The 22,512-nt window shown below is 41.8% G+C and overlaps 1 protein-coding gene across 2 annotated transcripts; it reads right to left on the bottom strand.

Annotated features, from left to right (window-relative positions):
• Positions 1-813: 813 nt before the first annotated feature.
• Positions 814-21,431, bottom strand: TMBIM6 (transmembrane BAX inhibitor motif containing 6). 2 transcript variants are annotated; one of them, XM_059080371.2, is made up of 10 exons: positions 21,324-21,431; positions 9,313-9,400; positions 8,803-8,911; positions 5,253-5,373; positions 3,977-4,025; positions 3,788-3,885; positions 3,505-3,584; positions 2,924-3,024; positions 2,153-2,228; positions 814-1,012 (listed from the first exon to the last, which is right to left on the bottom strand). In XM_059080371.2, exons 2-10 carry the CDS (start codon positions 9,366-9,368, stop codon positions 989-991), a joined length of 714 nt encoding a protein of 237 aa, XP_058936354.1. In that variant the 5' UTR covers positions 9,369-9,400; positions 21,324-21,431; the 3' UTR covers positions 814-988. The 2 variants fall into 2 exon arrangements, with proteins under 2 accessions (XP_058936354.1, XP_058936355.1); XM_059080372.2 differs by lacking the exon at positions 21,324-21,431 and adding an exon at positions 11,787-11,842.
• Positions 21,432-22,512: the final 1,081 nt, after the last annotated feature.

Here is a 22,512-nt window from a genome sequence, read left to right as displayed (position 1 = left end):
CCCACTCAGTTAATGGTGGAGATACTACTCTCCGCTGCCCCAAACAGGTCCTCATCTGGGTCTGTCTGGCAGGATTAGTCACAATTGCCTCAGAGGCTCAGCCATGCCCCTTCTCTATCCTTCCTCTCCCGATACCCTTAATCACAGCCACCTGGTAGAGGCCACTCAGTAACTAAGGCAGCGATCAATTTAACAAAAAAAAGGGGAAGTCTGGGAACTCTACATTATATTTTGCCATACATAATCAGCTATTTCATAGATGCCTGACAAGAATTTCCCTTTGTGCTGAAACCCTCCCACCCCACGGATGGAAAGCAGGCAGATTCCGAGGGCCAGACAAGGGATTGGAAAGGGAACCCACACAAATTCACACTCCTTTCGTGACAGCAAGGCAGAAAGGCATGTCTGCCAGACCAGCAGTGACTCGGGCAGCTCAGGGGAAGCAAAGCATCCACCAGAAGAGGCTTTTCATGTACTCTGTAGGGGTTGGCAGCTCAGACATAATAAGCCCGAGTAACAATGGGACCAGCAAACGTCTTTCCAATGGAAAACACACTGCCTAGTCCCATAGGAAATGCGCATAAAGCAAACAACGCTGAGGGAAGAAGGGCCGAGCAAGGCGTCTCTATCAAACAGTTCAGGTCCACTCGGTGAAGCTCAGTCGCAAAGCGGACTCCTCGAGTTTGCTTCCTCTCCAGATCCCACTCCTCGTCACGGCGGACTGGCTGCCTGAGCAGAGGAAGAGGCTAGGGATGGGGGGTGACAGAAAAGGGAGCGGGGAAGAACCCAAAAATATGAAGCCAAACTCCAAACTATATTTTGCTAATCAGTTTTTTGATCAAAAAATTCAAAATAGAGAAAACCACAAAGTACAAAAGCTTTTCTGATGCTTTTCATTATCACAGAACACGCAACCTGTAATGTGTGCAAAGAGGAAATGAGGGGCGGAGGGAGAGGAAGTCAAATTGGGGAAGGCCGCGTGGTCATTTCACTTCTTCTCCTTCTTCTTATCCTAGAAATGGAGGAAAATTACCCCATTAACTTCTGGCATTGACATTTAAGCTAAAACGCTTGAGTCAGCCGATACCTCACTGCCTTTGGTTAGTGACTGGAAGGGATTTGGACAGTAAAAAGGGAGGAGAGATGCTCCCCTTCAGTATAGGAGGAACTAAATCTAACCGTCTTCTGTTGGTGGTCTCCCAAGTTGCTACAGACTTGAAAACAATAAAGGTTAAGCAGTTGTTCCTGTTGCTGCCCCATGAGTAGCTAGGTGGGCTGCCTAACCACTCCTGGCTACTCACAACCACGACAGCTCAGATCCCAACCACTGAAGGCTGCAGACCAGCAGGTCTACCCTAAAATAACTAAAAGAGAGGCCAAGACCAAGCCAAGATCAACTTTCCATTAGGCCTGAGAAGAAAGCATAAATCCTCGGCATAAATCAACATTCGAAATAATATAGTCCAGCTGAACTCTTCATTGTACTGGGGGGAAGCCCAGGGTATCATTACATGGATGAAAGGGATGTTGTTTTGACTGAAACTGGAGAACCTGCTTGGTCCTCAGTCCAATCACGGTACAGACCAGACAGAGGACCACCAATCCCATCTGGTCAACTGCTTCCATCACCACTGCACCGACTCACATTCCACCTTAAGTTCTGTAAAGAAAGGCCTGTGCTTTCATTTGTTCCCCTACTACTGGAGTGGAGGATGTTTGCCACTCACTAACCCTATAGAGAATGCCTCTCTTGAAAAAAATTAAGACTAACAAATGGGTAAAATTGGCTTATTTCTAAAATATATATACAAAAGCTGGTGGTATTATATAAATCCTCTAGGATATCTTTTTGAGTCACAACTATCTTTACAGCCTTTAAATTCTTCATATAGTAGATTGTTTCTTGTTGCCACTAAAGCTCTTTTCCTTCTGATACTAATCTCAGGGATTCATTTTAAAAAGAAGAAAAAAAAAAGGATGATTTTTACTTGTTCCTTTTTCTCCAACAGCTGAAGACTTCTAATTGAACTCTTTCTCAGTGGCCTGCCTTACAGTTACCCCGGACCCACACAGTGTGAGCAAGTTCTCAAGCTTTAAGTGCACACAGATGCTGAGCTCAGGAGCCAGTCTTTCATCTTTGGGTGGTGCTAACCTTCTCATTCATAGCCAGGATCATCATGAGTTTTCTGAAGAGAGTAACGAAATCTAAGAAGAGGTCAACGCAGTGCCTGGAAGAGAAGAACCAGGTCACAAACTGCACTTCCCACTTTCCTTTATCCACAAGCCCACAAAGGTGCAGAACATAGAAACCCAGCCCCAACCCCAAGAGTCAACTTCACCAGCACTCCACCACCAACTAAGTAAAACTCTAGTGCCTGAGATCCTCTTCAACTCAGCGAACCCATGGAGCATAGAGAAAAGAAAATTCAGACTCTGCAGAGGCCTAAGTCTAAACCCTGGAACTACCATTAACTAGCTGAAACTTTGAGAGGATTCCTACATTAAAAAAATTATATGCATATCTTCTTCTCATTGTTAAAGGTTTAAAGAATACAATAGTATTAAGGGTAAAAGGTGAAAGATCCCTTTCCCGCTCCTCTGCCTAGAGGTAACCACTATTCAAAGTATAGATAATTAAATACATATTATTAGTCCAACGTTTAAAAATCTGATGTCTTTCAGGAATTGAGGGAAACGATGCTTTTGGTGCACAGCTCCAAAACCATGGATATCCCATCATGTATGCCCCTGAAAGCTGGCCACATAAGTCAGCCAGTGCCATCTGGTCCACTCTTATTCCTACTGATGTGGAAAGCAAGGGGAGTCGAGCAAAAGATCATCCCAGAGAATCAGAAAACAGTTGTCGAATGGAAAGGTATGCCTCCCCGCTTCATACTCATTAAAGACCAGGTTTCACACTCACCAGATATAATCTTTATCTCCATTTTCAGCCTTTTCAATAATGAGCTGAGTATCAAAAAGGACAAAGCCACACATGACCACCAGCCCCACATATAGGTTTGCCTAACAAAAGAAGAATGAGATGGGTTACCGTGTGGTAGACATTGTAGAGAAAAAACAGCCATACCTCTTTCCGGCCCTTGGCCACTTGAAAGTACATCGAACGCTAACCCTACTGACGTTAACATTCGTGGGAACTGAAGCCCACAGTGAAGATGATATTACTTCCCTAGGCACAATTCTGCACTTATTTTTTCAGGTCACTGGAAGAGCTTCAATCCTTTTAACAAGGAGCCACTGCTGGACTGGCTTTACAAAAATGATCTCTGAGCAAATCATCTTCTCCACTGCAATGTCCAACCCCTGTTCAGCTTGTACGTTCACCTGTAGCAGAAGGCTCTGTCCTGGGAGGGTGAGTGGCGAGGCTTCAAGAGCACTGCCCCACAAAGATGAGAATTCTTAGTCTATCTTGGCTATAGGGGGTTAAGCAAGAAAAAGAAATGCAAGGTAAATGGCTGCTGCAAAGTTATATGCAAATCTCACCTGGAAAAGCCAAATGGATCCGAAGAAAAGATTCCCCAGGGAAGACAAGAGCATCAGGCTCATGGCTGACATCAAGACACCTGTAAGAGAAGACAAAAAGCCATCTTGAGAAAAGCCAAAGAAAAAGCAAAGCAATTCCATTAAGGCCATTCTTTACTTTCCCCCCAAAATGAAGGCTTTCAATTTCAACCCAACAGTCACAAGTTGGAGGTGAGGGGAAAGGTCCTAGTGAGAATTCTGGCTAAAGTGGAGACCCTCTCCCTATTTTCCAGTCCACACATACCTCCCAGAAAGAGGTAGCTACGGCGCCTGGCATAGAGTGCACTCAGGGTGAAGCAGGTAAAGATCATTGCTGTGCCCAGGAAGGCGGTGGGAAGGATGCTGTTAAGGGAAAAGACCATTGTATCAAGGGCTACAGGTATATAACCTATATTTAGAAGGTATATTCACAAGACACTAAGAACATAGTTACCTGGGGTTGATGGCAATGCACAAGTCCAGAGCAGGGCCCAGGCCAACTCCTAGAAAACAAAAAGCCCCAGAACACAGCATTAACACCAATTTCTGAAGAGGATTCTCATCCAAAAGCTGATCAGCAATAGCACGAGCATGCCCACAGTCCTAGAAAACAACAAAACAAGTGGACTAACGTAATTAAATCTTTCTCTCTTCCATCCCCAACTGTTTTCCAGAGAACAAATACTTGACTGAGTTATTTATGGACAGACCTGCACAACTGTCCCCTTGGCTGAAAATCATAGATGACCCAGGAGGAACAGACATTAGGAAAAATGAAGCAGGCATGTCAAACATTTTCCAGCTAAATTATAAGGCTGCAAAACTCTGAAGAGCAGTGATGTGAGACTGTAATGTGGGCCAGATCAGGAATTAGATGAAAAGGATAAAGAGCAAAGCAGTGCCTTGTGGCCAACAACCTGTAGTCATGCAGGCTGACTCCCTCCGTAGCAGAAAAGGCCAGACGGGTTCTGCAGGTGGACACTTGCCAACAGGAGGGTGCAGTGGCAACCTGTTCCAGCCCCAACAGCTCCTCTACTCTGGCTTTTCTCTCCTTCTGATAATCCCACCCCTTTAATACCTTCAAAAACTAGTTTTCCCTAACCTAAAAATCTTAATCTCTAAATCCCTTCCATTCTACAATTTCTTCAACACTGTATAGATTAGACGCACTCAGAACGAGCTGTACTAACTCAAATGTTGCTTTGCAAGTATTTTTACTGTGTACCTTGAGACCTGTTTTTCTTAAATGACAATTCTAGAAGATCTGCACTTTTAATTTTCTTGAGAATCAGCAAAGTGCCCTGTAGGATGGATCTCAATGTATGACTTTAATTAACTGTCCACAAGATTCAGAACAGATGCTCCTATGATAGTTGCCAGTGTGAGTTCAACTAAGTCAGATTCTTGGCCTAGTTTAGTCCCATGTCCACCATTAACAAGTTATGTTACCTAAGCTCTTAAACCTCATTCATTCAAGCATACAAATGCTTATTTTTGGATACAAAAGTAGAAGTCACAGACACTAGTCACAAAAAGCCCTCTAGATGGGGAAGCAAGATGCACCTGTATGAAATAAGAAAGCAATACAAGGCACACACTCAAATACACGACTGGATGGTACAGCGTGCCAGCTGGGGTGCATCAGAATAAATATGTATCTTGGGCCTTAATCTAAAGAGATATTAAAAATAGTGTCCCTCCCTCAAAATTAAACCAATCCCTTAACATACCTGTAAGGAAAGCAAATCCAGCAAGAAGTCCCAGTCTTTTTCGCTCAGTTTCATGGCTATGAGGTGTTGCCATCAGCCAAATCATCAACCCCAGGGAGCCCAAGGCAGAGAGCAGGCCAGCCTGTTAAATCCAGTCAATAATTAAACACTTGAAAGTATCAAATTTATTTTGCAAGAGACCTTATTGGGTTCAAATATTCACTGGACTTCCTAATATTTGCTTCTAACCTGGAGGCAGCAGAAAAGGCAGTGAGGGCTGAGGAGAAAAACCAGAAGCTTGAAGGACAATGTCAGGACCATGGTGGATGCTAGAGGCAGTCCATCAACTGTAACTGCCCAGGTCAAATTATGAGTCTGACCCAAGAAACAGAAAAGATGAATCAAAGTGACAAGTGCTTGAAGCATATTCGAATCTGCAGAACAAGTAGAAATGACCTCTTTTTGATCACTTTAAAACACACACACACACACAAATGTATATACACACACAGAAAAAACTGAATGATTGTGCCCCCCCCTCAAATTCATGTTTAAATCCTAACCCCCAATTTAATGGTATTTGGAGGTCGGGTCTTTGGAATGTGATTAGATCATAAGGGTGGAGCCTTCACAAAGGGAGATTAGTGACCTTATAAAAGATATCCCAGAGAGCTCCTTTGCCCCTTCTACCATGTGACGTCACAGAAGATGGCTGTTTACATAGGAAGCTGGTCCTCACCACAGAACAAATCTGCCAGCACCTATCATGATCTTGGACTTCCCAGACTCCTAAACTCTGAGAAACATTTGCTGTTTCAGCCACCCAGTTTATGGTATCTGTTATAGCAGCCTGAATGAACTGAGACAGAGAGTAAGAACCAAAATGTTAATTTAGGATGATGGGATTATGGAGTTTTATATTTCCTTCTTATCACTAGTCTGTTTTCTAAATTCTCTACAATGAACATGCATTAGTTTTATAAGAAAAAAAAATTTTGTTTTAATGCAAGTGGGAAAAGTTACAAGCATTAGAAAGAGAGGAAAATCATCAAGGATGTATGTAGACACCAAAGTTCCTTCCTTCTTTTAAAGGTAGAGTCAATCCTCAGTTTTCACAGTAGTTCTGCTCTATACAGCCACTGTAAGCAATGAATCAGTGATACTGAACAAATGCTCCTGGAGGAAATAAAGGTTTAAGCTCTTTCGAGCCTCTTGTCACATTTTTATCAACTGGTCAATACAAAACCTTGTTGTATATATATGTCTTTTCTGTTTAAAGACACTTGGATATATATCGTTGACTCATCAACACAGAACTCGTGCCCAGCTGCACTGTAATTCATGCCTGAACAAAGGTTATCTAACACACGTATTTTCTCTATAAGGCACATCACAGTCTTGCACTTAGCAATACCACTCAGCACTTTTTAGCACTATGCCTGAGGCCATTTTAAACATCAAAATCACCAAGTAAAATTATAAAAACGCAGAAAATGTGGCACTATTTAAATAGACTATGAAAAAGACACTTGTTTACAGTATGAGAACTTGAAAGAAGGCAGTGTTGCCTTGTTCAACCTCAGCTAGAACATGGTGCAATGGACAACTCGAATTTTTTGCCACTCTGTGTATGGCTGCAAAGGTCCACAAAAGCACCAGGAGAACTGATTTTAGGGTTACAAATGAATTTTGCTGAGCAGGTAAATCACAAATACAGAATCCATGAATAATGAGGATGACTATATTTCACTATATTACTTTAAAAAACAAACAAAACAAAACCAGAAACCAAAAGGGCCACTTTTGCTTAAAAGGTAGAGTATGTTTTAGTCTGAACTTGAGGTTTGATCAAAGCCCTATCTTTGAGTGTCTAGAGTAATTTTTCACACAACCTCTGCCAGGAGGTGCCTGAGCGTGGGGATACCCGATCATGCCACCCCTCAGCAGCGGCAAATGTCAACACAGGTACACCCCTGTACTTACACTAAAAAGGTCACTCCAAAAGGGACAAGTCTTGGTTAGTGAGCTTCAAACTTTTCAAGTATTCCTCAACCATCTCTTTTATTGCTTCTAGCCAAACTCAAACTCTCACTTAACAAAGGAAAATGAGTTTCTCAAAGAATAAAATGGGCCAAATCCTTAAAGGTCTCAACCCTGTCTCTCCTGATAATCATACAATCAGTGTTTTGTATCCAAGTACTACACAGTCATTCAGGCAAAAAAAGAGGAAGAAAAGATAAAAAGGTTACTGTGCAAAACAACCCCAGTGGGCTTCCCTGGTGGCGCAGTGGTTGCGAGTCCACCTGCCGATGCGGGGGACATGGGTTCATGCCCTAGTCCGGGAGGATCCCACATGCCATGGAGCGGCTGGGCCCGTGAGCCATGGCCGCTGAGCCTGTGCTTCCGGAGCCTGTGCTCTGCAGTGGGAGGGGCCACAACAGTGAGAGGCCCGCATACCACAAAAAAAAAACCCAAAAACAAAAACAGCCACTATGGAGAACAGTATGGGGGTTCCTTAAAAAACTAAAAATAGAACTACCATTCGACCCAGCAATCCCACTACTGGGCATATACCCTGAGAAAACCATAATTCAAAAGGAGTCATGTACCAAAATGTTCATTGCAGCTCTATTTACGATAGCCAGGACATGAAAGCAACCTAAGTGTCCATCAACAGACGAATGGATAAAGAAGGTGTGGCACATATATACAATGGAATATTACTCAGCCATAAAAAGAAATGAACCTGAGTTATTTGTAATGAGGTGGACAGACCTGGAGTGTGTCATACAGAGTAAAGTAAGTCAGAAGGAGAAAAATAAATACCATACGCTAACACATATATATGGACTCTAAGAAAAAAAAAAATGTCATGAAGAGATTAGTGGTAGGACGGGAATAAAACACAGACCTACTAGAGCATGGACTTGAGGATATGGGGATGGGGAAGGGTAAGCTGTGACGATGTGAGAGAGTGGCATGGACATATATATACTACCAAATGTAAATTAGATAGCTAGTGGGAAGCTGCCGCATATCACAGGGAGATCACCTCTGTGCTTTGTGACCACCTAGAGGGGTGGGAGAGAGGGTGAGCAAGAGGGAAGAGATATGGGAACATATGTATATGTATAACTGATTCACTTTGTTGTAAAGGAGAAACTAACACACTATTGTAAAACAGTTATACTCCAATAAAGATGTTAAAAAAAAAAAAAAGCAATAACCTATTGATGAGAAAAACAAAAACAAAAACAAAACAAAACAAAACAAAACCACAAAACACCCCAGCATGCAGACCTCTCCCCAGTGGGTGGCGGTCTTGTGTGTCAGCAGCACACCGTTCAGTGTCAGGGTCAAAACATCCTGTCTTCAGTATCTAGAGAGGGCAGAGTTGCCAGAAAAATTAAATGGTTCTGCATGTCCTGATTTACAAGTGGCTCTGGCTGAGTTTAGATCCCGAACTACTGAGAAGTATTAAGGAAGGACATAGGCTTGTACCACCCTGCTAAGCTAGTTTCTTCCTAATGAGATTTGGGCCACAGCAACTAGAGGAGAAAACTGCTCTTACCTGAATGAAATGGGTGACCACATGGACATAGGCCCCGGCAGCCGCCACAAACATAGAGAGGGCAAAACTGGCATAGACCTTCTTCAGGTGCTGCTGTGTCGAGGAGGTTCTAGGAAAGAATGTTAATAATGGCCATTACTCCAGGACCAATCTCATCTCTAAGATAAGAATAATTTTCCTTCTTCTTCCCAGGGAATATGTGAAAGTTTTGGTACAATAAAAAAAGAATGCTTTGAAAACTAGGTTAACAAACAGAAAATCTTAAATGCTGAGGAAAGCCCCAATGCCCAAACTATGAACAATCATTACCCAAACTGTAATAACTAAATGGCTTTCCAGCGACCACACAGCAGCCCTTAGACTTTGGGTGCTTTTATCAGATCCTCTGGATTCTAGCAAAGTTAATATGTTAGTCTATACGTACAAAAGTTAATACACCAGGAAAAGGAAAAGAAACAAGATATAAAGGGAAATGTAATAAGGAAGTACAGTCAAGGTCAAAGCACTTACATGTGGGAAAATTTAAGGAGTGCATCAAAGTTGATCTTCCGATCAAATATGTTCATGATGCTAGAGTCTGTGGGACACAGCCTCCACTCTGTGGAATCAAGGAAATAAAAGTTATTTTAAAGACACAAGGATACACAAAATAACAAACAACTTTCTTATGAAAAACAGCAACATACAAGTTTGGAAAAATGAAAGTTATATCTAAAATCCCCCTGCCCTAACACCACCGTTTGCATTTTTATATATTTTCTTCTAGAATACATTTGCAATCATACACAACCATTTTAAAGGGGACAGAGGAACTCATCTTCTTCTCCCCAAACTGTTTCATTACTAGCATTTGATTTCTCTTCTTTCAGAAGATAACCTGCCCCTTTAAAAGTTTGTTTCTCTGAGAAATTCTCTATTAGCAAGCTAGTTAAAGGGACCCAGTCTTACTGGAACATAAAGCAACTTGTCATTTTTTCAAGATGCCAGAGAATTCCCTCAGCAAAGGCAAAGAAGTTTAAAGATAAAAAAGAAAAGCTGGGTCGGACACTAGGGCTTGCATTTTTTAAATATACATTTAGAAACTTTCCACCCAATGCAATTTAGAACTTAACTGTAAGGGAGCCACAATTTAAAAAAAAGGAAAGTTCCTCCATGAAAAAGAAATTTGTGCAGAGAGAATTTTTTAAAACACAATTTCAGAACCTTTCTTACAGAAGAGTTGGAATAGTACAAGGAATTTCTGCACACTTCACCCAGATTTCCTAAATGTTAGTATGTCACCATATTTGCTTTATCCCACCCCATATAGCAATATATGGAGACCCTTTCCTAACTATGCAAGACACAATGCCTCTTTATACCTAAAACACTTCAGTATATATATCCTGAAAACAATGATCAAAATCAGTAAATTAACAATAATACAATACCATTATCTAATCTACAGACCTTATTCAGATCTTGTCAACTACTCCAATTGTCAGAAAGGGCATTTTAAAACGGAACTACAGCCAGGTTACATTACATCAATACCATAAAGTCAGGATCTTAAGTTTTGCTCCCTCCCCTATCTCACATGCAATCCTAAATAAACACATTTAACCTACAGAACCAAAAATCTAATCAAGAGCTTTCATCCTTCCTAAATATCAATCCTCCAGATTCTTATTAGACCCATAATACCCATTCATTTCAAATCAGCCAAAAACAGGGGAGAGGAGGGGATTAAAGCTAAGTTGTTTGAAAGACAGGCCTCCTACTCACACCCATTCTATCAGCACCTAGCCCAATACTCAGCAAAATTAATCCAGGCAATAAAAATTACAATCCCCAAACTGACTTCCGGAGGAATCCTGGGCCAGTGGAAAGATGCCATCCTTAGAGTTCACAAGCATCACTACCACTTGTTTCCTGAGGTTCTCTCATATATGGAACAATTACAATGGCTGCCTTGCTTTCTCTGATTTCCTCTTTCCTTTCTCACCATCATCCCTACTCACCTCAACTGTATTGTTAGTTTTGTTCTTAAGGATAGATACAGTGAGAAGCTGCAGAACCTACTAAAGCTGTTCCTCTCACCGCTAAGTCATGGGGCTCTGGGCCCTCTTGATCTAGATGGTGCAATGGTTGCAGGCTATTGCACTGCCAACCAAAGCCTTCCATAACCACAATGAATCCATCCTCTAGAGAAAACACTTACACGATGGCAGAATCCAGCACCTGGAAAGTGTCTTTGTTTAAAGCTTCCACTAACAGCCTTAATGACATCCCTAGACAGAACTTGAAACAGCACTGAAGCAACCTTCAGAGCCAAGTTTCTCAGTATTCACAACAAAGCTAGAGTGCCTCTTGCTTACAATTTCAAGAGTTCAAGTGTGGGGGGGGTGTGTGGGGGGGGTTAAATCCTCAAATACCCTGGGGATTATTAGAAAGGGGCAACACTCTAACCAGACCCCACTGAATGGAAACTGTGGGAGGGGAGAATGGCAGTTTGCTCTCTGGCATTTCCCAGGGGGCACTGACTGTCTCTCTTACACTGCTGATGGAAAAACCAAAACCATCAAAGGTTGTGAAGGTAGGGACAGAGGTATCAAATATGAATTTCTCCATGATTTCGTGCCTTGCAACTTAAAATCATTAAAAAAGTAATTAAAACCAGTTTTCCAACATTATTACCAACTCTAAAATTTAAGTGAAATATGTAATCACCAAATTTTCTAGATGCAAAGGTACACAGCAATTTTAGTAGCAGCAGCTTCATGGGGAAAAATGCAATAAAGTATACATTTAATAAATATGACATGATGTATATATGACATAATTTCAGAACTGTTAAAATTAGAGGGGAAAAAAGTTAGGTCTTAGAATCAAGGAAATATATGACAGTTTGCTCTCGGTCTGTTCCAGACAGACAAGAACTAACATACAGATAAGTAATGAGTTAAAACTGTTCTTATAACTTCTGCCAGATAGACTAAACTTACCAGTTTTCTATCTTAGCCTCAACTACTTGTGCTCAGAAGCTGTAGAGAAAAGATATCTACGTTTCAGTGGTTCATATGCAAACTCAGCTGAACAAGATTAAATTGCATTCATAACTCAAAAATAGCAGCTCCCATACCAAAAGTATTTTTAGTCCCAGGGACAGACAGCTCTCAACAGGGCTTGAAGTATTCAAAACCATTAACCAAGTAACTCGGCTAACATTCCAGAGAGGCCCCCATAGTTAAGCGAAAATCTCGGTTTTAAAAAAAAGTACAGGGAATTCCCTGGCAGTCCAGTGGTTGGGACTCTGCATGTTCACTGCCGAGAGCCCAGGCTCAGTCCCTGGTCAAGGAACTAGGATCCTGCAAGCTGTGCAGCGTGGCCAAAAAAATAAACAAAATAAAAATAAATGTAAAAGCACATTAAAATGATAAATTTTATGTTATACATATTTTACCAAAATAAAGAGAAAACGTATACTACAAGTTACTCAAAAATTATTCCTTATAGGACTCCCCCTAACATATACTGAAGCCCATTACGGAACGTATACCAGCATTGGTCTGTCTCACCCTGGACCCCAACTCACACAGAGTTCTATACTCAAATCTAAAATAGGGAGGTGGACAGGGCCTCAGAGACTCGTGGGAAATTTGCCTGCACTGCATTTGTAAATGAGAAGTAAATGGTCAGGTGTTACATAACCAAATTCCTTTAATTTCGTTTAGAGACTCATTTTATGCCTTCAGCCTTTGAAAGGCAGGATACCAAAACTTGTCAACATATGTCATGCATACATTGCTCAAGCTTTGTTGGAAGTGTCACCATCTGTGGTTCCCCAGGCCAGCCTCTCTGCCAGAGCCACCCAAAAACAAAACAAAAAACTTATTGAACAATAGGACTTCCCTGGTGGCAAAGTGGATAAGAATCCCCGTCAATGCAGAGGACACGGATTCAAGCCCTGGTCTGGGAAGATCCCACATGCCATGGAGCAACTAAGCCCATGCACCACAACTATTGAGCCTGTGCTCTAGAACCCATGCGCCACAACTACTGGAGCCCATGCACCTAGAGCCCGTGCTCCGCAACAAAGAGAAGCCACCACAAGAAGCAAACACACCGCAACAAAGAGTAGCCCCAGCTAGCCACAACTAGAGAAAGCCCGTGTGAAGCAACGAAGACCCAATGCTGCCAAAAAAAACAAAAACAAAAAAACCCTCACTACATTGGGCTTCCCTGGTGGCACAGTGGTTGAGAGTCCGCCTGCCGACGCAGGGGACATGGGTTCGTGCCCCAGTCCGGGAAGATGCCACATGCCACTGAGCGGCTGGGCCCAGAGAGCCATGGCCGCTGAGCCTGCGTGTCCGGCTCTGCAATGGGAGAGGCCACAACAGTGAGAGGCCCTCGTGCCACAAAAAAAAAAAAACACGAACAAACAAACCCTCACTGCATAGGTTTATCAAGATAGAAAAACTCAAGTAAACACATTGTTTTGAGTTAGGTATTCCTGGGGTCTGCTTTTGTTTGAGGAGGGAAGGGTAGCAGGGGCAAATAGGAGGAGACAAATATTCATATCAATTAACATCTTTGTCTTCTTACATATTGTTAAAGCTCTTGTTGTTTTCTAAGAATCTTCCTTACCCATGTCCTAAAACAAAATATTATTATCAACAGCCAAGCCTTAAATTAAAAAAAAAAAAATTCTCCTCAATCTTATTCCAACACCTATTAAGTACAATGCATATGAAACATGGCCAAGTGGCCAAAAGCTATGCAAAACAATCATGCATTTAGTATTCATTTTAAAAACATCCTTGCCTTTGACAAAGAAAAGCGTGCTGACTCCTGGAGCCAGCCCAGAAGCTGCCTCAGTGTATACAATTTAACAACATTAAACCAACCAAAGAAACGTTGTTCACACATTTAATTAAACATTCAGTGCATGAATTATATGGTTCTTTATTCCTGTTGTAGTAATTCAACCATCTTGAATCCTGTTCCCACACACCCAAAAGGGACCAAATTGATACTTGAGAGAAGAAAAATCACATGTGGTTTAAAAAAAAAAAAACACGTGCGGGGGGGGGGGGGAATTGTAATTTTTTTAGTAGTTCTTTCTCCTGAATAGTTTGTAGACTCTACAACCATGTCCCTAGCATAGTGGTTAAGAGCACAGACTGCTGCGTTTGAATCTTGGCTACTTCCTTAGCTGTGTGATGGAGCAAGTTTCTGGCACTTAACCTCACTGTGCTTCAGTTTCCTCATTTGTAAAATAATAACACTTAATATTCCCTACCTCATACGGATGAGGACTGAGATAATACAACGTGCTGAGAATAGTGCTTCGTGCTAAGAATAGTGCTTTGTACATAAGACCAGCTCAATATATTAACCATTGTTTTTACTTGTGTAATTCATTACTCTGATGTCCTCAGCGGGCAATTTTCCCCCTTTTCTTAAATTTTTGTTGTTGCTTATAATCATTTAATGAATGTTCCAAACACACCCTTCACAGGCTACAGGTGATGATTTCCCCTTTTAGAAGTCTAGTTTTAGGGACTTCCCTGGCAGTCCAGTGGTTAAGACTTTGCCTTCCAATGCAGGGGGTGAGAGTTCAATCCCTGGTCCAGGAGCTAAGATCCCACATGCCTAGTGGCCAAAAAACCAAAACATAAAACAGAAGCAATACTATAACAAATTCAATGAAGACTTTAAAAATGGTCCATGTTAAAAAAAAAAAATCTAGTTTTAGAAGACATTTATCATAGGCCTAATTTACATACGCTCTGTATTTTAATTTTAAAAATGTATTATTCAAGAATTAGAAATGAAAAAGGAGAAGTAACAACTGACACTGCAGTAATACAAAGAATCATGAGAGACTACTACAAGCAACTATATGCCAATAAAATGGACAACCTGGAAGAAATGGACAAATTCTTAGAAAAGCACAACCTCTGAGACTGAACCAGGAAGAAACAGAAAATATAAACAGACCAATCACAAGCACTGAAACTGAAATTGATTAAAAATCTTCCAACAAACAAAAGCCCAGGACCAGATGGCTTCACAAGCAAATTCTAACAAACATTTACAAAAGAGCTAACACCTATCCTTCTCAAACTCTTCCAAAATACAGCAGTGAGGAACACTCCCAAACTCATTCTATGAGGCCACCATCACCCTGATACCAAAACCAGAGAAAGATGTCACAAAGAAAGGAAACTACAGGCCAATATCACTGATGAACACAGATGCAAAAATCCTCAACAAAATACTAGCAAACAGAATCCAACAGCACATTAAAAGGATCATACACCATGAGCAATTGGGGTTTATCCCAGGAATGCAAGTATTCTTCAGGATACACAAATCAATCAATGTGATACACCACATTAAGAAATTGAAGGAGAAAAACCATATGATCATCTCAATAGATGCAGAAAAAGCTTTCAACAAAATTCAACACCCATTTATGATAAAAACCCTCCAGAAAGTAGGCATAGAGGGAACTTACCTCAACATAATAAAGGCTATATATGACAAACCCACAGCCAACATCGTTCTCAATGGTGAGAAACTGAAACCATTTCCTCTAAGATCAGGAACGAGACAAGGTTGTCAACTCTCACCACTATTATTCAACATAGTTTTGGAAGTTTTAGCCACAGCAATCAGAGTAGAAAATGAAATAAAAGGAATCCAAATCAGAAAAGAAGGAGTAACGGTGTCACTGTTTGCAGATGACATGATACTATACATAGAGAATCCTAAAGATGCTACCAGAAAACTACCAGAGCTAATCAATGAATTGGGCAAAGTAGCAGGATACAAAATTAATGCACAGAGATCCCTTGCATTCCTGTACAATAATGATGACAAATCTGAAAGAGAAATTAAGGATACACTCCCATTTACCACTGCAACAAAAAGAATAAAATACCTTGGAATAAACCTACCTAAGGAGACAAAAGACCTGTATGCAGAAAACTACAAGACACTGATGAAAGAAATTAAAGATGATTCAAACAGATGGAGAGACATACCATGTTCTTGGATTGAAAGAATCAACACTGAAAATGACTATACTACCCAAAACAATCTACAGATTCAATGCAATCCCTATCAAACTACCAATGGCATTTTTCACAGAAGTAGAACAAAAAATTTCACCATTTGTATGGAAACATAAAAGACCCCAAATAGCCAAAGCAATCTCGAGAAAGAAAAACAGAACTGGAGGAATCAGGCTCCTGGACTTCAGACTATACTACAAAGCTACAGTAATCAAGACAGTATGAAAAAAAAAAAAAGACAGTATGGCACTGGCACAAAAACAGAAATATAGATCAATGGAACAGGATAGAAAGCCCAGAGATAAGCACATATGGTCACCTTATTTTTGATAAAGGAGGCAAGAATATACAATGGAGAAAAGACAGCCTCTTCAATAAGTGGTGCTGGGAAAACTGGACAGCCACATGTATGAATGAAATTAGAACACTCCCTAACACCATACACAAAAATAAACTCAAAATGGATTAAAGACCTAAATGTAAGGCCAGACATTATAAAACGCTTAGAGGAAAACATAGGTAGAATGCTCTATGACATAAATCACAGCAAGATCCTTTTTGACCCACCTCCTAGAGAAATGGAAAAAAAAAACAAAAACAAATGGGACCTAATGAAACTTAAAAGCTTCTGCACAGCAAAGGAAACCATAAACAAGATGAAAAGACAACCCTCAGAATGGGAGAAAATATTTACAAATGAAGCAACTGACAAAGGATTAATCTCCAAAAATTACAAGCAGCTCATGCAGCTCAATATCAAAAAAACAAACAACCCAATACAAAAATGGGCAGAAGACCTAAATAGACATTTCTCCAAAGAAGATATACAAAATGCCAACAAACACATGAAAGGATGCGCAACATCACTAATCATTAGAGTAATGCAAATCAAAACTATGAGGTATCACCTCACACCAGCCAGAATGGCCATCAAAAAATCTACAGACAATAAATGCTGGAGAGGGTGTGGAGAAAAGGGAACCTTCTTGCACTGTTGGTAGAAATGTAAACTGATACAGCCACTATGGAAAATAGTATGGAGGTTCCTTAAAAAACTAAAAATAGAACTACCGTACGACCCAGCAATCCCACTACTGGGCATATACCCAGAGAAAACCATAATTAAAAAAGAGTCATGTACCACAATGTTCACTGCAGCACTATTTACAATAGCCAGGACATGGAAGCAACCTAAGTGTCCATAGATGGATGAATGGATAAAGAAGTTGTGGCACATTTATACAATGGAATATTACTCAGCCATAAAAAGAAATGAAACTGAGTTATTTGTAGTGAGCTGGATGGGCCTAGAGTCTGTCATACAGAGTGAAGTAAGTCAGAAAGAGAAAAACAAATACTGTATGCTAACACATGTATACAGAATTTTTAAAAATTAGTTCTGAAGAACCTAGGGGCAAGACAGGAATAAAGACGCAGACGTAGAAAAGGGACTTTGAGGACACAGGGAGGGGGAAGGGTAAGCTGGAACAAATTGAGAGAGTGGCATGGACATATATACACTACCAAATGTAAAACAGATAGCTACTGCGAAGCAGCCACATAGCAGAGGGAGATCAGCTCAGTGCTTTGTGACCACCTAGAGGGGTGGTAGGGCGGGTGGGAGATGCAAAAGGGAGGAGATATGGGGATATATATGTATGTATATAGCTGATTCATTTTGTTATAAAACAGAAACTAACACACCATTGTAAAACAATTATACTCCAATAAAGATGTTAATATATATACATATATAATTGAATCACTAACTCACAGCTAGCTACATCCTGAAGGCATAATATTTACCCAAATGAGAGAGTAAAATTAAATGGGGGGGAAGGGGGAGTCTAAGAAAATTATAAACTGGAATTTGAAGGAACTTGGTAAATCTTACTACTGATTAAAATGACTTTTGTTTAAATGGCATGCCTCTCCCCTGGCACATTTACACTGTACCTCCTGTCCCCCAGGACCACAAAGGTGTTTTGAGACAGCCTAATGACCACTAAGTGATAATCTGATGTGGTAGAGAATTTGATGAAGTAAATGTTTATTAGCTTGATGCTTTCCTTGCCACCCCTAGGAGGTAGGTCAGTTTGATTTCAGGAAATCCAAGAAATTCTGTCTTGACTAGGGCTGGGCTTTGATTGTCCTAGATTTGGACTCTAGATGTCCCAGCCCATCCCTTAACTTGAACCAAAATCCGTGGATTAGGTAACCCTGAATCTCTAGGAGGCTGCCTCAGAACCAAACCAGTAACTGGAGACGGAATGCCTACTTCCTTCAATAAATTATTATTATTTTTTGCATCAAACTGACACTGCTGAATCTCCCTCTCTATAAGCACAACCTTTTGACAGACACTGAATCGCAGAACAGTCCCAATGTCCTAAATACATAATCATCCTCCAGTATAACCCAGCAATCCCTGCCCAATAAAACCATATTTAGCCCAAATGAGAGCAGACATAGATTAGGACAAACAGCACACCCACTCAGCTCTCATCCTTGAAGCTCTTTTTTTCCCAAGTGTTTTGGATTCCAGTTAACTGTTCAGGAACTCTCCTCACACTTTTCACTGTAAGCACCCCCCACACTTAAGTCTCTAGAGTAAATCTAGACCCCCATCATTTAATCAAGTGTTGCAACCACAAATCAACATTTCCCAGCTGGCTCAGAGAGGAGCCTACCTTAATAGAGGGTCACTGAAGCGGCCCTAAAAGCCAGTCTCTACAGTTTTTCTCTCCTTGGTTTGAATACTGTTTTTGAAAACAAAAATGAGTATATATAATATAAAAGCTACTTCATGAAATTTGGTTAGAAACTCTAGAGGAAAGCAAGGTGGAGTAAAAGACACTTCTAGCAGATTCTACAGCCAAGTCAAAGTAGCAAAGGAAAATTTAGCAGGACAGTGCATCAAGAGAATATTCAGTGTTTTCCCAGAGGAGACTAATACCCTTGGGCAGTTTATGAAATAAAGTGAAACTCTTCAAGTTAGCAATAGTACCTTTTATAACAATACCACTGACTGCATTTATATGAAATTAAACAAATCTCAAGGAGTTTTATTATATACACTATTCCCTTTGATCATCACACACATGAAGAAAAAGGGCACGAATGATTAGTCCCACTTTAAAGATTAAAAAGTAAGTTCAAAAAGGCAGCAGAATAGTGGCACAAGCACTCGATTTGGAGTCACAAGTCCTGCCATATTCTACCACATAACTTTGCGGAAACCATTTTACCTAAGGTCATCTAGGCTTCCTCATCCGGAAGGATGATTAGCTAACACCTGCTCTACTAAGCTCATTGAATGCCAATAAGAAAATCTGTGTGAAATTATTGTAAAGTGCTAAACACTTTACAATGGACATTAAATGGACATTAGTACTGACCAACATCAGAAAGTTGAAATAAATAGAGCCACGGACTTCCCTGGTGGCGCAGTAATTAGGAATCCGCCTGCCAATGCAGGGGACACGGATTCGAGCCCTGGTCCGGGAAGATCCAACATGCCGCGGAGCAACTACTGAAGCCCGCGCGCCTAGAGCCCGTGCTCCGCAACGAGAAGCCACGGCAAGGAGAAGCCCGCGCACCTCAACGAAGAATTGCCCCCGCTCGCCGCGACTAGAGAAAGCCCGCGCGCAGCAACGAACACCCCTAATGCAGCCCAAAATAAGTAAATAAATAAATATTATTTTTTTAAATAGTAGAGCCAGAATCAGGTTGGGGTCTTCTGACCTCTCAAGCCTGGTACTCTTTCTACTATTACACCCTACAGTAGAAAAGCAAGTTTTCCTTAAAGCAGTTTCAGCTATAGGTCAAGAGAAATTGTAAAACAACAACAACAAACATATGTTGATTCCTATTATACTCTTCTGTATTTTTCAGCATTTCTACAGTAAGTACGAACCATATGCATAAATCAAGAAAAGATGTGGAAATGCTGACCAAATATCTGGATTAATTTTACCTTTCCTATTCTTTAGGAGAGTGAGACTTCACTGAATCAATAGTGGGGAAGGGAGAGAAGGGAAGAAAGGGTACTAAGCCAGGTTTCCACAACAAAATGAATAATGGAAGAAGGAAACTCTGAATCCCAATTACAGATTGCATTTCTCAAGGATTCAACCATTCTGACCCCACTGGAGGAAAATGGCAGAGAATCTAAATGTCAACATACTCTTGAAGCCAGACCAAAAAAAAATCAGACAAGGAGGAATAATAAAACACCAAAGGGAGTAAATCAAATAATTACAGAAATGTGTTTGCAGAAGCCGTAAGAAATGTAGTTATGAAACTTTTATCTTTCTTTAACTTAATTCTTAAACTACACATACAACCAAAAGATAAACTTGAAATAAATAAGTAACTAGAAAAGCCCATTCGCCATTAACCTTTAACCTTGAAATTTTTGTCTATGTTTCAGGCACAGTCAGCTCTTCTACGTGATTACACATTCACCAGTTAACTATTGCTGGAACAGAGACTCGAGTTCAGAAAGGTTTTTGTTGTTGTTTGGTCAATGAAAGGCTCGTGCGGCAGGCAATGCAACCTGGGCTGGCACCGGGCTGCAATTCCTAACTTAATAAACACACAAAAATACCACAGCTCCAGCAAGTACGTCCAAGAAAAAAAGGAAAACAACCGCCCAACGACGTCTTTCCTGAGCGGACTTTGAGAAAGACGCCCACAAGGCCCAGAACCAAGCAAAGCCAAAGCCACCTCACCTGTCCAAAGGTAACCAATCAGACCAGAGCGGGGCTGCCCTGGGGGGCTGGCAGGCCAGGCCTGGCCCGGGTCTCTCCTTACCTCCCGCCTCTGCTGTTGGCTTCCAAGTAACTAAGGAGCCTCGCGGGTCACAGAGTGTGACATCACCCGCCCCGCCGTGACAGGGCAACCTGCCGGACCAGGCCCTCCTGAGTCCCAGCGCCCGCCGCTCACCCAAATGGAGCCCGGCCAGAGGACCCCCAGCAGGACAGGGATCTGTCGGGTGAGGCGGCGATGACCACAAACCCGTAAGGTTTCGCTTTCATTCTCCTCGGAAGGAAGGTGCGGGGGACGGGCCCTGAATTCAAGGGATCTAGGCTGAGCCTGGGCCTTCTACACTGGGCGGAGGAGGAGGAGGGAAGCGCAATGGGGGAGGAAAGGCGGCCAAGAAGGAACCTTCGCTAGCGCCAGCGTGCAGAATCCGCGCCTCGACGCCCCCCAGAGACCCCTTGGACTCGTCCCCGCCCCTCCCCCGCTCCGGTAGGGTTGCGCATGCGCGGTAGTAGTTCTCGTTTTCCTCCCTTCCCCGCCTAGCTTTCCGGAGTCCAGTTGGCGACCAGGGCCCACTTTCCCCAGGACGCAGTCAGTACGAAAACGGAGACTACTCCCACTCTTGCTCAAGCAATAACTGCTAATCCTCTCTCCATTTCTCACTCCCGGCTTGCGCAGTCCTAGCTTCAGACGTACCTTCCGACCCGCCGCTCAAGAGCCCAGCCTGCTCTCCTACCACCGGATGTACTTCTGACTCTCCCAGGGTCCGCTCCGGACTCTTTACCGCGCGTCCGCCCCTCGAGGGAAGCCCCGCCCCCTTCGTTCCTCTTAAGGCAAGTCCTCATTGGCCGTTGGTTGCACTTCTGCCTTGCCATTGGCTGTACGTGGATAAACAACGGCTGCTTACTTCAGAGCCATTTGCTTAACGCCCGTGTCGATCAAGACTCTAGCCGCCAACCAGCGTCGTAGCGAAAGATATCCGCCTTCTTCCCTCATAGTTAGAAAGGGTCGCGGTGCAAAGCCACCTCTAGTGGACAAAAAGAAGAGGGGCAGGCCCCACCCAAGACACAGGAAAAGTAATTCAGCCTTCAATACGCGCGGTGGGATAGCACCGCAAAGTCCCGGGATTCTGGTTTTAGGCCGGTCATGGAATGTTAAAGGGGGAAAGAGATTCAGAAAACACATAGAAAAGGGCTCTCACAAGGGACAAATTACCGTGAATCTAATGAAGCTTAGAAGGCTCAGCGAATTCTCCAGGAACTTGAGGAGGAATTAGCAGCCCCACTCCTGCATCGGACGCACGGACCCCACCCTGGAGATCACCCTCTAAGCCTAAGTGGTGGTCCTGGGGTCTTGGGCGGGGCCAGCGGGTTGCAAGGACCACCTCCCCATCCACCTTGCTTGGGGAGGTGGGTATTAGTGCAGTTGGTGGGAGGGGAACGAGTGTGGCTATCTGGCTGAGCAGCTCTGGCAGCCCTGAAGAAACTAAGCCAAGGAAAATCAAAGGACTGGAGCTCCCCGAGGACAAGAAGCAATACTTGAGCGAGAACTTATAGTAAGGAGTTCTGAGACTGATTTTTAAAAAAAGTTTCTGCACTATCAATTTTTTTCAAAAACTTTTTTTTGCTAATTTATCATTCTAGTATAGCTTAATATCTTATAAAAATAATACAACATAGTCATACGAAGGGGCAAAGAGTATGCAGCCAAAAAAAGTAGAAAAAGATAAAAAAGCTTATAGTGGTTGACAAGCAAGTTAATAATAATAATAATGTGGGTTTTTTGAATTGTGTTATGTTTGTGGTTTTGTCAGCATTTTAAAATCTGTAATGATTTCTTATTCTAAATAAATATTGACTTTATTACATAATTTTGTATTCTTTTT

Source organism: Kogia breviceps, chromosome 12, assembly GCF_026419965.1.
Source record: "Kogia breviceps isolate mKogBre1 chromosome 12, mKogBre1 haplotype 1, whole genome shotgun sequence".
Taxonomy (NCBI): Eukaryota; Metazoa; Chordata; class Mammalia; order Artiodactyla; family Physeteridae; genus Kogia; species Kogia breviceps.
This window is presented reverse-complemented; position numbering and strand designations above follow the sequence as displayed.